The 16,307-nt window shown below is 31.5% G+C and overlaps 1 protein-coding gene across 1 annotated transcript in view; it reads right to left on the bottom strand.

Moving 5' to 3' along the window:
* Nucleotides 1-16,307, bottom strand: part of LOC127724690 (uncharacterized) — a 156,268-nt gene that overhangs the window by 133,946 nt on the left and 6,015 nt on the right. Inside the window, exon 2 of the mRNA XM_052231749.1 lies at nt 10,311-10,439. Coding sequence (XP_052087709.1) covers nt 10,311-10,439 — 129 coding nt within the window. The remainder of the gene's footprint in view (nt 1-10,310; nt 10,440-16,307) is intronic.

Here is a 16,307-nt window from a genome sequence, read left to right as displayed (position 1 = left end):
TTGACAGTTAGGTTAAATTAGGAAGCCTCCAACATATATTTCAAAAGGAGTATGCAAATTAAGACCCCAAATAGTTTACAATTTGGAAATAGGAATTTGGAAAATTTTAGTATTATATACATGATTTTTTATGTGTTGTTATTGGCTTTGAACTAGCTGTCAGTAACTCTGAGTACTCTCACATCTGTACTGTGTGTCTTTTGTGTTTTTGTTTTAAGGTTTTTCTTGTGCTTTGTATTGATCTAATGAGTTTAGCTCTTTTCAACTGATTTTTATAGTTTGTTCTTATGTTATATTGTTAGGGGAGGGTTTGGTGCCAGTAAACATGTTTAACCCTGCCACATTCTGTACGTGCCTGTCCAAAGTCAGGAGTCTGTATCATACAGTGGTTGTCGATTGTTGCTGTGTATCATAGTTGTTTTTCATTTATTGTTTTGTACATAAAACAGCCGTTAGTTTTCTTGTTTGAATTGTTTTACATTTGTCATTTCAGGGCCTTTAATAGCTTTCTATGAGGTATGAGTTTTGCTCATTGTTGTAGGCTGTATGGTGAACTTTAGTTGTTAACTTCTACATCATTTGATTCCTAGTGGAGAGTTGTCTCATTGGCAATCATACCACAGCTTCTTATTATTATATTATTTTACTATAACTATAACTTTTTAGGAATCTGTCTTTAAGCTGATGCATTACGATGAGCTGCATGATACTTTGTTAGATATATTTAAACAAATCAATCTCAGTCATTTATTATCTGGTAAAGAAGTATGTTTTATATCTTTTTATAATTACATTTTTTTTTTAAACATCTGCCCAATACCTTTTTTGTCAAAATTAGATTAAAACTATAATTATCTCTATTATACAAACCAACACCTACAGCTGCCTATTAAACTCTTCCTGTTGAGGGAACACATTTGGTCCCTGCTCCTAATTTATGTGCCATTTTTTACATCCTTGTTTAACTTAGTAGTCCTGATGGTGGCTGCACTGTACAGGTTTTTTATTGTGTGTTTTAGTATTATGACATATGGTCAGGTCTAGATAGGCAAAAGAGGTGCACATAAAAACTTCTTTAACCCCACCATACTTTTCCAAGTCAGGCTATCATGCCATCAGGACGATGTGTTTTTCATTATTGGTTTGTCTTTGGGTTTTTTTCAGATGAGATTAGTGTTGGTTGTTGATCATGTTAATGTAGTCTGTTTGATTGTGCAGTAATTTTGGTGTTATCCCAGTTATAAGTTTACTCAAACACACCCAGACCAAGGATAATACAGACAAAACTTAGTATAAAGTAAAGACATACATAACACACCACAAGATAGTATAGCTGATGTTGCCCTCAAGGCCATATGAGCTACAAAAATATATCTCATCATTGTTCAAGTTAATAAAAATTTAATAAGAAATGTTTAATATTTTGTCAGCTCTGTTTTTAGTGCTAGCATTTAGGTTCATCAGTATAATTTTCTTTTGATAAACACTTCATACAAAGTGCTTACAGTTTAAACTATGGAAGAAAATGTCAATTTTTCAGCTACTTGAGCATCTCAAAATTGTTTATAAATAAGAAATTAAATCAGTTAATTCACCAAAAACAGATGAAAGCCTAGACAGGTTTTTTACAGCCATTTATGAAATAGTCAATCATGAATTTATGGCTTTATAATACAGTATAGACAACAAAACTTTACATGTTGCACAAATATCAATCATATGATACACAAATTAATACCAAAGGTCACTCTTGCCCCACAGCGAACACAAACAATTACATATGTTGCATGATAATGAAGTAGTTTCTGGGTAGGCTGTCGTAACAAAAGAAAACCGAATCTGATTATTGGAATAACAAACTCAAAATTCGATATAGAGAATCCTGAGGGACAAATACAAACTCATCACCAATTCAACGAATGAAGGTAATGAGACCTATTCTTTCCATATATGATGATTTAATTTGTGACTGCTGTGGAATTTCACTCGTCCCATTTATCTGACCAAATAAAATTTGTTTTATGAAATCCAAATTGTCATGGTTTGACGCTGCTGGGTAACAATCAAGCACAACGTTTTTTGCATCGATTAAATATATCATTGTGAATAGTGCGTTATTAAAATAAACTGAATAATAGAGCGTAATATTGTTCTGGAAATATTGCATAATATTGGTTTTCTATTCAATGAAAGACAACATCTATCGGGACAGACTTGTATTTGATGGCCAGGAAGAATAAACTGGCATTAATAAACAAACCCTGCCCAATAAAAGACAGCTCTGTTATCAGATATATTCCATTACAAAAAAGGATTACTTTGAGTAATTGGATGGACTTCTACTTTAATCAACAAGCAATGATCACAATCCAGACTATTAAATTCTAATGTGAAATAACATCCGCTTGAGTGCATTTATCGCTAAACCGTAGAACTGCTTTTGCTAGGAATAATTCCTAAATGAAATCAAATTCCAAGAATGTATAGGGAAAATACAATGACCATTCAACCATGTCATCATTGGAAAACGGTAAGACAAAAATGTCTGCATGCATTGATGATTAGAGAGAAATTAGCCTCACACCATCATTGAAAACTGGTTAGACAGAAAATACCCTCTTACCATCATTGAAAAATGGTTAGACCATAAATACCCTCATACCATCATTGGTAAATGGTAAGACAGAAAATACCCTCTTACCATCATTGAAAAATGGTTAGACAGAAAATACCCTTGTACCATCAATGGAAAATGGTTTAAGACAGAAAATACCCTCATACAATCATTGGAAAATGGTTAGACAGAAAATACCCTCATACAATCATTGGAAAATGGTTAGACAGAAAATACCCTCTAACCATCATTGGAAAATGGTTCGACAGAAAATACCCTCATACAATCATTGGTAAATGGTTAGACAAAAAATTCCCTCTTACCATCATTGGAAAATGGTTAGACCATAAATACTCTCATACCATCATTGGTAAATGGTTAGACAGAAAATACCCTCTTACCATCATTGAAAAATGGTTAGACAGAAAATACCCTCATACCATCAATGGAAAATGGTTAGACAGAAAATACCCTCATACAATCATTGGAAAATGGTTAGACAGAAAATACCCTCATACCATCAATGGAAAATGGTTAGACAGAAAATACCCTCATACAATCATTGGAAAATGGTTAGACAGAAAATACCCTCATACCATCATTGGAAAATGGTTAGACAAAAAATACCTGAATACCATTATTGGAAAAAGGTTAGACCGAAAATACCCTCATAGTCATACCATCAATGGAAAATGGTTAGACAGAAAAAAAACCTTATACATTGTACCATCATAATTCTTCATTGAAAAATGGTTCAACAGGGAATACCCTCATACCATCATTTGAAAATAGTTAGTAAATTATTAGAATACTCTATTTATTAAACTACTTTCATTTAAGATTTTTTTTACTGATAGGTACCTTGCTGCTTGCTGCTGTGTTTGCTTGTGGTTAGCTTGTGTTGTTGGGTTGTTGTCTAATTGTTTACCACACTATTCATTGTATTCATGTTTTAATACATAAAGATTAGACATTCTGAATTATTGCTAAAAATTTAAAGGCAGCAAAATTCAAGTTTCCTCCATGTATAATACTTTTGAAATTTCTTTTAATAAAATGAATTTCAACTATGAGCAGTTTTTCAGCAAACAAACTCAATTCAGACTTTATACATGTGAACAATAAAAATAAACAGAATAAAATCGAATGCTTTATCTGGGAACTAAATCAAAGTCTTAAATACGAGAAAATATTGACTAAATTAATTCAATTACAAAAACAGCCTTGATTCTTCACTTATATAAATTCAATATAATTGTAGCTGAAAATATCATTCACACTTCCAATTGTGACATAATATGGGTCAAAATGTCCATTATCAATGTTGTACCACCATATTCAACCAAATTTTTCCATTTCCAATCCTAGGAATTCATTAGGAAACAATAGTTATAAGAAGGAAGTGTAATTAGCGGGAAATACATAAAAATCTATCTTAATTCAATACATGGTGTTTATATGACTGGTTGGAAAACAAGACTACAATTAAGACATTGATTTTCCACATTTAACCCTACTAAAGAAAATCAACAATTGCCAAGGGTTAATTTGATTCAAGATATTTTTTGGTGCATGCCAACAGCTACATAGAACTTAAAGAGTATTTATATTGATCCATTAGATAATTTTACATGTTAGAAACAGTCCTTTTTCCCTTAGACCAGAGTTAAATGTGCATAAAAGGAGCTACTGTATATTGAATGTAACAATGCACCTATTCATTTATTTACCTTAATCCAATTTTATGTAACTGTAGTGACCTGAAACTGGAACTGTTTATACACACATAAATGCATTACTCACTTGATGCCTTCATTTTTAGTTTAAAAGCTCATTTATAACAAAATTTAAGATCAAAAGAGGGGCATCATGGTAACAAAATTTTAATAAACCTAACATTACCTTTGACAAATTGGTCATTTTTTATAATTACACCTTATAAAGTATCCCAGATTTTGACTAGTTAGTGTATTTCATGTACTTTCTTTGATCAGATGAATTTCATTTATATTTCACCAGTCAGGGTATGTGCACAAAGATATCTCTTTTGCACTCTCTCTTATCATGTTCACAGACACTTTTGATTTGCTCATTTTTGGGACTGTTTTTTTTTAATATCTTGAGAGGAATAATAATTAAGGAATTCAAACTCAACCATCTCCATTGATATGAAGTGTAATTTAGCAAGTATACCATGGTGGAAAGGGGTATTTGTGAGAAAAAAAAACAGTCTTGAGAAATTGGGAGCCTAGCAGTTCAGGAAATTTTACTCCTTTGGACTGGTATTTTATGCATAAAAGCCCCCCTTATTTATGGTATATATGTGCAGTGTGTTTCAGAAGATGCTTGTCCCATGTGTATCTATCACTTACCCAGGCCAAGTTTCCTTTCAATTACCACATGTATACACTAGATCCTAATATCCTAACATCAATAAGGGCACTGTAAAGTGTATCATCTACTTGTAAACTGTCTTTTTTCTTTAAATTGTTTTTATCCTGTAATGCTATTAGCTGACCTTGACTATTGACCTATGACCTTAGAATTGAACATGGTTTAAGCTCTCCCTGTGACCAAGTATCAAAAATTGTTCATTTATATAGGAAATAAGATAGGAAATTCACTGTGCCTGGGAGGACCTCTTTACCTTGAAATTCAATTGGATTTAAGCTCTCTCTCAAAAGCTCAATATTAGATGATGTTGTTGATTACTAGTTTTTTCCCATTTTGCCATATATCATAATCAGATCTTTGACAATTGACCTTGGAATTAAATAGGGTTCAAGAATTCCAATGGCCATGCAAAAACACAAAGTTTTATCAAGATTGGTTTGCAAGACTAAATATATAAGTGGCTTCAAAAGAGTAATTCACAATTGACTAAAACATATGATACATGTATTTTGATTCCATCATTTAAGACCTTGGATATTTTTTTATAAATATATATTAAGTTGAAGATTTCAGTATCAAGGACTGCTTTTGTTATGACAAGAGCAGATGACTATTTACATTTGTTTTACTTTCTCTAAGAGAAAGAATTTCAGGTCTGGCTTTTAGATTCATTTTCACCCTAACAGGATTTGAAATATGTTTAAAATGGAGTTGCATTGTTTTCCTGTACTGCAAGCATTGACATCTTTGTAAACAAAACATACAAGACAAAAATATCTTTCTTCTTCAATAGCAACAATAATACAAATTGTATTTCATTTCTTCCAATTCATGTCAGCAGGTTTTAAATCTTCAAGGATGAATAATTTTGAATCCTGATCTATTAGGAATAATATGTTAAAATCAAACGAAGCATGCTAAGTGAAAGATATTTTGTCTCTAGCTAGTATTAACCGCCAGTAACATCAATATCATTCCAACAATACATGACGTCAATTGTTAGTTTTTTTCCCTTTTAAAAAAGGTAGCTCTATAGAGATTATGGCAATCAGTTCTTCAGTCTATAAACAGACACCAAGGTCTTATCATATAACCATTGGAAAAAAGAAGTTATCATCCATCAAAGACATTTACATTATGGTTTGAAAATGATATTGCAATGAGATTTTTATTTTACATTGCTACATTATTTGCACTGACTTAATTAAGAACCAGTAGGGTTGACACAGAATTCATCAGTCACTGAAACTTTGGTGAAACCATGAACTGAATTTTTTTTTATTGTTTTGGCTGTATTTTCAAACATATATCAGGTATTATGGCAAACAATTTACTTGTATAGACATTGAAGGAATTATCAGTTACAATCAAAATCATGTAAAAGTAGACATTCTACAAAGTTTTAATGGGAACTAGGTGGAACCAAAGAGTCGTGAAAGACACCATGTTTGGCGCCTGATTAATATGCAATCAGAAATATCTTTTAAGTGCTTTCAACCATCAAGGCCCTAAATTATCAAAACATTTCATCTTGCAGTTTCAAAAAAGACATTTTTCTTTTGGCTTATCAGAATCAAAGATTGCCTCTAGCAGCCATCTTTCTTTTCCAAAAGAAACCAAACAAGGAATTTTGTAATTGACTTCCCATATATATTATTCCTGCCAGGTTTGGTTCCAACTGTGTTGGTGGTTTCTTCAGAGACAAAAAAAATTAAATAGTCTTTTTATGTATTGTATGAATATGGTGCAGGTGACCTTAAAAGATGTGTGTTGGTTCATTTGTGGTTTGTGTTGCTGTTTTACTGTTGTATACAATTATACCAAAAATCTCCTTACATTGGCACTGAATGAGAATTAAAATTTAAAAATATCACCAGAATATCAAAATTTTTGGATTGTTTGTATTGTCACTATTAGGGGTTAATCTCTTATTTTACTTAGGAGTTTTAGTCTTATTGGTCAATGAAACCCTTTTTAAATATTGCAAAGATGAGAAGAACCCTAACCCTTGCAAAAATACTTGTTAAAACTCAGGTCTTCTGGTTTGTTGAGTAATCAGGTTGATCCCCATATGGCACATCTTCTAAAATGTATAACATGATTTTGATTGTGATTCCTTCAATGTCTATACAAGTATGCCATAATATCTAATAAATGTTTGAATTTAAAACCATAACCATTGCAAAATCTTCAGTACATGGTTTCAACAAAAGTTTTAATGAGTAATGACCCTACTGGTAGAAATAACAAAATGATTGCTGCATAACCTACTTGGATTACCATTACTTGTTTCTATATCTACAAACAAGGCCATAAAGTTCCTTCTTGCTTGAACAAATATTTCATAATCTTAATTTGTTTAGAAACAATAATCATAAAATGATATAAGGGTTTATAGTTAATTATGCAAGAACTTTTGTCCTAATTCAAAGACTAAAGGTTAACCAGACTTTATCTCTCTGCAGGTTTCCACATTTGTCCCATAAGAAGCTGTAATCAATACCAGTTCTCAAGCATATCAACAAATTTATATTTTATCAGTATACTAACTTCTATACTATCATACTTGGAATGACATATAACCATGTGTAAAATTGGTGCAAATCCATTTAAAACACAACTCCTAGCAAACAGTTCAATACTATGAAATTGTGTTGTAATTACAAATGCTTTAAATATTAATGCAGTAAACTAAAAGTATAAAAAAAAAACCTATCATGTAATTTAAGAAATTATATAGTACCAATCAATAATTAATTGAGTTCCCAATCTCATAATTTAATATTTGATCACTAAATTGATTGATTGATTGGTGTTAAACGCCACTTTCAGCACTATTGTGGTATCTCATGGCGGTCAGCTTTTATTGGTGGAGGAAGCCAGAGTGCCCGGAGAGAGTCATAGACCTTCAGTATGAACACTGACAATCCTAGTCAATTAAGATTGGAGTCAAACACATCTGCCACGTGCTGGAATCGAACTCACAACCTCAAGTGTTGACAGGCTAGTGATACAGTAGTTTTACTACTTAGACCACTCAGCCACCGAGGCCCCTAGGATCACTAAAGATGAACAATAGTCACCATTTTACATCAGACTACATTTTCTGGTACTGATGAACATTTTTTTGCTTTCTGAAAAAATCAACTGATTTTTGTATATATTTTACATATCAAGGATTTGCAAATCCTTGTACATATGAAGGTTTAACTACTGTAAATTCAGAAATTATTGCAAGGTTTTTATTGATGCTAATAATGCGACTACTTGACTATCGCAATAATTAAACTCACATTTTTGTCAATTCTTCAAAAATCGCAATAATAAATGCACGCAATAATTTCTGAATTTACAGTACACTTTTTCCAGAGATCGTTGCTCAAGTAGCCTTCTACATTTTATGAAAAATGTGATTCACCCCAAGAAAGATTACACATTTTTAATTTTGATATTTTACTAAGATCAAACATTATGAAATGGATTTATCTTCTCCTATTGGCTGATTTATACGAAAGAAAATTGACTTAATATTTTCAATTGAATTTTTTGTGGATTATGGAGTTATTTCCCTTTTCAGACTTTTCATAGCGCATTTCATATGATTTATATCTCCCATGACCATGGGTAAAAGTAAAAGTTATAGGTAATTTAATAACTTTGCATTATGAACAAAATATCAAAAATATAAACATGTATGCTTTCCACCCATGAATCACATTTTGCATGATTTTGTGGTGAAGTGGTTCTTACATAAGATGTGAGAAGATTGCCATTGTAAGGTACTATCTCCAATTACATAAAGTAAGAAATAACAATCTTGCCGATTCAAATAATGAAAAGTCAGTTTCATTTCAGAGCATTTAAGTCTTGCTTAATTTATAAATGTGACCTGCTCAATCAGTGAGAACTGATACAAATTTTAGAAATTATATAAAATAATACAACAATATTGAAGACCTTTTGTCATCAATAGGGAAGTTGACAGTCTAAAACAATAATATCTCATCTCTTGATGACACAGAACAAGTAAAAAGGAAGGAAGTCTTCAATAATAGTACTGTGTTATTCTTATTCTGATGAAGTGCAAAATAATTTCATTGCACTAAAAAAAAAAACATTTAAATTAATAAAAATGTTTGAATCGCTCTTCTAGTTTGTTGGGGAAATTTGGTGTCACTTGACAAAACAATTACCACACAAATAGTTAATTTCATTACATTTGAAATTTGAAACTTTCAGCTTAAATATCTAATTCAAGATCAACCATTAATATGATAGGTGCTGAGATTTGATGACAAAGGGTAACCATGCAAAGAAAAATATTTTATATAACAAATTGCATGAAATATGCTGTTCACACAAAGAAAAATATTGTTATATAACAAATTGTATGAAATATGCTGTTCACACAAAGAAAAATATTGTTATATAACAAATTGCATGAAATATGCTGATCACATTTATCAATAAAAATAGATTTGTTATACTGTAAGCATTTTATGCAAAATCAAGGACTTTCAATATTTTCACAATTTTAAGCCAATAAAATTCTGTTAAATGTGTGAAGGAAATCTAATGCAACTATAAAATTGCTTTCCTGAAAAAATTTTATTGGAAATGTCTGATGGCCATTTACAAATGATACCTGGAAATCAATTATCAATTACTTTTCTAATCCATTTTTTATTTTACTGGGTTTCCAAGCGAGTCTTTAAGTTACTTCCATTTTCAATAAAATGTCTGCAAGCACTAATTCTTCCAGAATTCTGTCAGACTGTAATCTGTCTTGACAGGAAACAAAAGAACTGATAAAACATTGGTCATCACCGACAGCATAATGGAATTTTAGACAATCTACTTGTAAGTTGTCACACACATCTCTTTCCCCTTGGACATTTTAGTGTTGACAAGTTCTGAAATGTGTTCTCAATTTAGACATGCTAAATTTTCTGCTATTGTAAATGCATTACCAGAATCACAAGTCCTCAGGACAAAAAATACTCTCTTTTGATTTTGAAATTTATAAAGATTTGAAGGGCTGATATGATAAACATATTTTTTTTTTTTTTTTATAATATTGAATTATTACTATGTTAAAAGCAACAACAGAATTCATTTGTGGTTATACATAAGTTTTCTCCAAATTGTTTTAATGTACCCTTTGATTAATATGTAACCATTTTTTCTTTTTCAGACGTTTGAGGGTATCTTTTAAGGCTGTGGCAGAGCAAGTCCCCAAAAGGCCGTCAGATGTGAGAGCAATCTAGAACTAGTTTCATGAGAGAAAACACAGAAGACTAACCTTTAGAGTTTCATATAACCTTATTATGTTTGGGTGACGAAGCTGCCCCAGTATTCTAGCTTCCCGATGTAGATTTAGCTGTACATATTCCTCTTTGATTTTCCTTGTATCTATTATTTTGATAGCCACCTGAAAGAAGAAGTATAAGTAGAAAATTGTTTCTCTGAAAAATTTGAAAAAGCACATTTGATAAAAAATATCAGTTAATGACAAATACATCTAATTCATCCATTTTATATAAAAAGATATTATTAATTACTTTTGAGCATATATGTAAATAGTAATTTAAGGATATATAAATGAATTCTTATTGTGTGTTTCAATTACCTTAACAATTTTCATTTTGTTCATATTAACCACTTTTATCACAGTATGACAACAATCTGTTGTGGTTAAATGTTGGCAGAGTTATAAGCAGGTATTTGTTCCAACTATGTACTGGCTTCCGAAGCTGCACAAAACTCCTTACAAATATAGATTTATTTCGTCTTCAAGCCATTGTTCCCCTACTAAACTATCTATTATACTTACTAGTAAGTACACTTGGTACAATCAAAAACCTGATAATAAATTGTTCAAATAAGGCCTTTGAAAATAGTGGAATTAATTACTTTTGGAGTGTCAAAAATTCGTTGGAAGTACTTGATAAATTGCATGCATATATTGGTGATTTCAAATCTGTTCAAAGTTTTGATTTTTCAGTCCTATATACCACTTTGCCTCATAATCTTATTAGGAAAAAATTCACACACCTGATTAAATGGGCATTTAAAAAGTCGTAATGTGAATATATATGTTCAAACTCTTTAAGGTCATTTTTTAGTAACAACAAACAAAAGAACTATGTCAATTGGACCTGCTTTGATACGATAACTACCCTTGAATTTTTACTAGATAACAGTTTTGTTCGCTATGGAGATTCCGTATATCGTCAGGTTATCAGAATTCCCATGGGGACTAACTGTGCACCACTTATTGCGGACCTGTTTCTGTATTGTTATGAGTAACAATTTATGACTAAAATCAGCAAAGACTTATCGAAACAATACTGATTCAAAAATTTAATAACTCTTTTAGATAATTAGATGATATATTGGCTCTCAATAATGATGACTTCAGTATGTACACTAAAGAGATTTATCCTGCTGAACTGACTTTAAATAAAGCTAATACTAACAATGAACACTGCCCTTTCCTGGATCTTGATATCTATTTCTTTAACGGGAAGCTTAATACCAAAATTTATGATAAAAGAGATTCATGACTTTTCATTTCCTATTGTTAATTATCCATTTTTAGATGGTGACCTTCCTTTGTCACCATCTTATGGTGTTTATATATCTCAATTTGTTCGATTCACTCGTGTATGTAACAACGTATTTGATTTCAACGAAAGAAATCTCTGTATTAATGAAAAATTATTACACCAGGATTTTCGATATCACAAACTAGTCAAAACATTTACTAAATTTTATCATCGGTACAAGGACATCATTCGTAAATATAAATCAACATGCAGACATCTTATACGTTCGGGTATTTCACATCCAACATTTTATGGTAATATTCTTTACAAAGCACAAAAATGTCGGCATTCACCTCAAAAGCTAACCAAACCTTTAAAGAGACTTATTCGGAAAGGATATAGTTACGATACCGTTGTCAAGTCATTAAGGATTGCATATTTTGGTATTAATATTGATTCACTCAAAGGGTCTTTGCATTGGAAATAAACACATTTATTCTAAAACCAGTTATTGGCATGATATGGGTTATGTTCTTCTCATATATTTTATGTTGGTATGATACTAAACCCCTTACAGGAGGGATTGTACTTGATTTTCATATGATGAAGACATAATCTTTCAATCAGTTAAATTGAAGTCTGGAGGTGGCATGTCAGTAATTGCTAGTAGTCCTTTGTTCATTTATGTATCATTGTCATTTTGCCTAGTTTCTTTTGTTACCTATTCTGACTTCGGACTCGGACTTCTTTTGAACTGAGTTTTACTGTGCGTATTGCTGTGTTTCTTTATTCTACATTGGCTAGAGGTATAGGGGGAGGGTTGAGATCTCACAAAACATGTTTAACCCCGCCACATTTTTGCGCCTGTCCCAAGTCAGGAGCCTCTGGCCTGTGTTAGTCTTTGTATGTTTTTAAATTTTAGTTCATTTATAATATGTTTTGGAGTTTAGTGTGACGTCCATTTTCACTGAACTAGTACACAATTTTATTTAGGGGCCAGCTGAGGACCACCTCCGGGTGCGTGATTTTCTCGCTGTGTTGAAGACCCATTGGTGGCCTTCGGCTGTTGTCTGCTCTTTGGTCGGGTTGTTGTCTCTTTGACATATTCCCCATTTCCATTCTCAATTTTATGTGTAATATCATATCAAGATGAGCAATATATATATAACATTTTAATTTGTCCTGTGCTCTTTTTTTTTAAATTAGTAACACCTAGTCATACCTGGTTTTGATTTAAATTGACTTTTTGGCCAGTTTTGAATCTTAATAGTTCTTATTATCAAAAACCTATACTTGCTAGAACCTCTGCACAAGGAAAGATTATGACTCTAGGTTAACTGAAAAAATATGGTGAAAGCATGTCCTACTGTCAATTGTGCCTTTTAATTAAGATTATACTACTGTTAAAAGCTTGAATGTGATAATGCTTTAAGTTAACAAAAAATTTTTTTTACAAGATCAGATGTTTTTAGGCAACAAAATTTTGTAAAATCATCCCAAATAGATACAATTTTTTTAATGAATCAGAAACTCAAATGGCCAGGGTTGCAAAGAATGTTTCCTAAACAATGGAATGGAGAATGGTCTTTACTGAACATTTCAGGCAACAAAATGGAAAAACAGACATGACAGAATCAAATATCTTTGCAATCTTTGTGAGGTCCCTCAAAGAATAGAAGATGTACAACTGCAAAATATGAGAAATCATTATGTGAAGTTTCAAGGATCTGGGTTAATAACTATTAGTAGAAGTTGATAACACAAAATTGGTATTGTCTTTTGTAACTTTGCTAAAAAAAAGAACTAAGTTGTCTAGTTTAGAAAAATGGTAAAATGAATCTAAAATAATTCTATACTAGCGGGTGCATGGCTTCAACATATGTGCAATCTTTCTGAGAAGTTTCAGTGATCTGGGTTAAAAACTGTAGGAGTTGCTGATAACCCTAAATTGGTACCATGTTTTGTTAGTTTTGATGAAAAAAGATAAGTTTCAAATCTGGAAAAATGTGTACATTCCTCCAACAATTCCATAATAGTAGGTGCACAACTTCAACATATGAGCAACCTTCCTGTGAAGTGTCAGAGATCTGGTTTAAAACTGTAGGAGGAGTTTATTATACAAATTAGGTAGTAGGTACCCACTTTTCCCTGCCTGTCTGCCCATCAGCCAGATATCATTGGACTTGGAGTCTTCCTACCCCGTACTGTGAATTCATATTATTCACAACATATTAATTTTAGTAGATTACTTGGGGTAAAGATGTACCATGAATTCAAATATTGAACTAAAATAGTATACATAATTTCTAATAGGCTTGACTGCAGTATAAGTCAAAACCACAAAGACACAATTTTTTCCTAAATCCCTGACACACACTAAAATAATTGAAACTGAATCTTTGGTATTTCAAAATGTAGAATTAATGACATGACTTACTAATTCAGTAAATACTTTAATTGTTGTCACTGCTGAATGAATCATTAGATTCTAATTGAAGCCCAAGTAAGCTAAACAAATTTCTTCATCTAATCATGTGACGGAATTGAAAAATTTTATTGAAATTCTATCGGTAAACAAAACCAACGCCTGTGATTGTTTTGTTAGAATTATCCTGTAAATTGATGTGGGAAACAAAGTAAACATTGTTGAGTACACAGTTCAAGATTTATTGTTAAACACATCAGACTTATATACCAAAATCATTTATGTAACTTTTACGCAAAAACGAAGGCTTTTAAGTCCAACTCACTGGGGAAAGCAAAGAGTTACTAAATGTCTATCAGTGATATTAATAAATGCTACTTGTATTGATTTAGTTAACTACAAGTTTCCATAGAAATTCAACAACTGAAATCAACCAAATATCTCAAATGAAACAGATAAAAATATCCTTTCAAAAACTAAGAAACAGAGCTAAATTGCTGTGCGTATATATCTTTTTTCAAGGATGCAGTGATCCAACTCTTTTTAAAATGAATGTGTAGACGGGGTATCTGAGAAAATAAACAGCTGTGCCATGAATCCATGTTACGCTTTTTGAAAAATATTGATGAAGTTAATTATTCAAGCCATATTTACTGAGCAATATGTGTTTCTCTATTTTTGACAATTTGAGTCCAAAAACTCTTGAATGACATAAGTGAAAATCACGAAGTACATGGACTCTTAGACCACTATTCTTAATATTCTCATAAAGTAAATCAGTAAATCACTCAAAGGTCAAAATATACTCAAGTAAGTGTGTGGCACTTGAAAAGTTGCTTATTTAAGAATAAACAAATATTTCAACCTAGTAACAGATCTTTGACCAGAATTTTTAAACAAAAAAAAGGTCCAGATTACATAAGGATGGCACTTTGACCAGTTCCACATATATTTATGAATAAAAAGCAATGTGGAATATACTTCAATGAGACAGCAACCCAAACAACCAAAAGATATCTTATTTTATTCATCACAACAAAAACAACCAAAATATATTTTATTTTATTCATCACAAAATTTACTAAATTACTACAGTATTGCGACAGGTTGCAGCTGACCTATTTTCAAGGGATAAAAGAAGCTGACCATCATGACCATATAAACAAACAAGAACACATTTCTGGAAATGGATTTTGCTAATTCAGGAAATTATCTCAGAGATAGATGAGAATCTTGTTGAAAAAAAGCATCAATTTTACATCAGATGTCATCAAATGTTAAACATTAGACAAGTATCAGAGTCAATATCGGCAGCTGTTATATTCAAACTTTTACTCAGGGAATGGCATGAAAATAGACTAGTAATAAATGTATTTGTTATATGTAGGTAGGATGATACCTAAGTCATTAGACAAAGATTAGTCCCATATTTCAATGACTTTGAAGAAAACTTTCCCAAAGAGCAATTGTAATTCTCCAAAGAATTTCTCAGCTTACAATACTGTAGGATACATATTCATAAGATATCATTTTCTGTTTAACATATTATGACAACACATATCAATTGCACAAGCTTGCTCAACAGTCCCTACAAAAAAATTGGGTGCCTCTCTCAGTGAGCTTGCAGTAGCATGGGCTGCCAAGCATCATGTTACATTTTGGAGTAAGATTAACTGGATGATAAGCAGCCATCAATCATTCGATCATTCAGTAAGATAGAAAAGCTAATGTTCATGTTTATTATTTTTAAATCATATCATTTTCTTGACAAAAGAAAATACAAAGATAGATGTTACAAGTCACTTTTAATATATATCCCAAGTTTTCAAGGGCATAATTAAGAGAAAATTTTTACTATGGTAAAGCTTCCATATGAATTTAATTTTAATTCAGTAAAAAATAGTGATCTAGCTAGAATCTGAGGGCAAAGTGGCACTGTTAAATAAAAGGTGTATGTCTAGATTTGCATCATTATCTTTAAAGGACAGATTTTTAAACAAATTTATATAAGGATCGAAACTTCTGTCTTGAAAAAATGCACTCCTGGTACATATATCTTTGATTGCATGGAATACTCAAGAGGATCAAAAATTTACTCAACTGTGATTGTATCTACAACTGAGTACATTGGCTCAGGAAAAAGAGACTACCGGTAACAAAGTCCATCTAGAGTTCTAATTACCTGCTACAATATGAAACTTTAACACAAGTACAATTGATATTTTCAGCAAAAATTTTGGGGCTTTGGCCCCTGCTTGTCTTTTTACCTGTTATGGCAGTGCAAAAGGTTTAAACCGTTTTGGAGCTTCATATATGATAAATGCAT

Source organism: Mytilus californianus, unplaced genomic scaffold (genome assembly GCF_021869535.1).
Source record: "Mytilus californianus isolate M0D057914Y unplaced genomic scaffold, xbMytCali1.0.p SCAF_1, whole genome shotgun sequence".
Lineage (NCBI taxonomy): Eukaryota > Metazoa > Mollusca > Bivalvia > Mytilida > Mytilidae > Mytilus > Mytilus californianus.
This window is presented reverse-complemented; position numbering and strand designations above follow the sequence as displayed.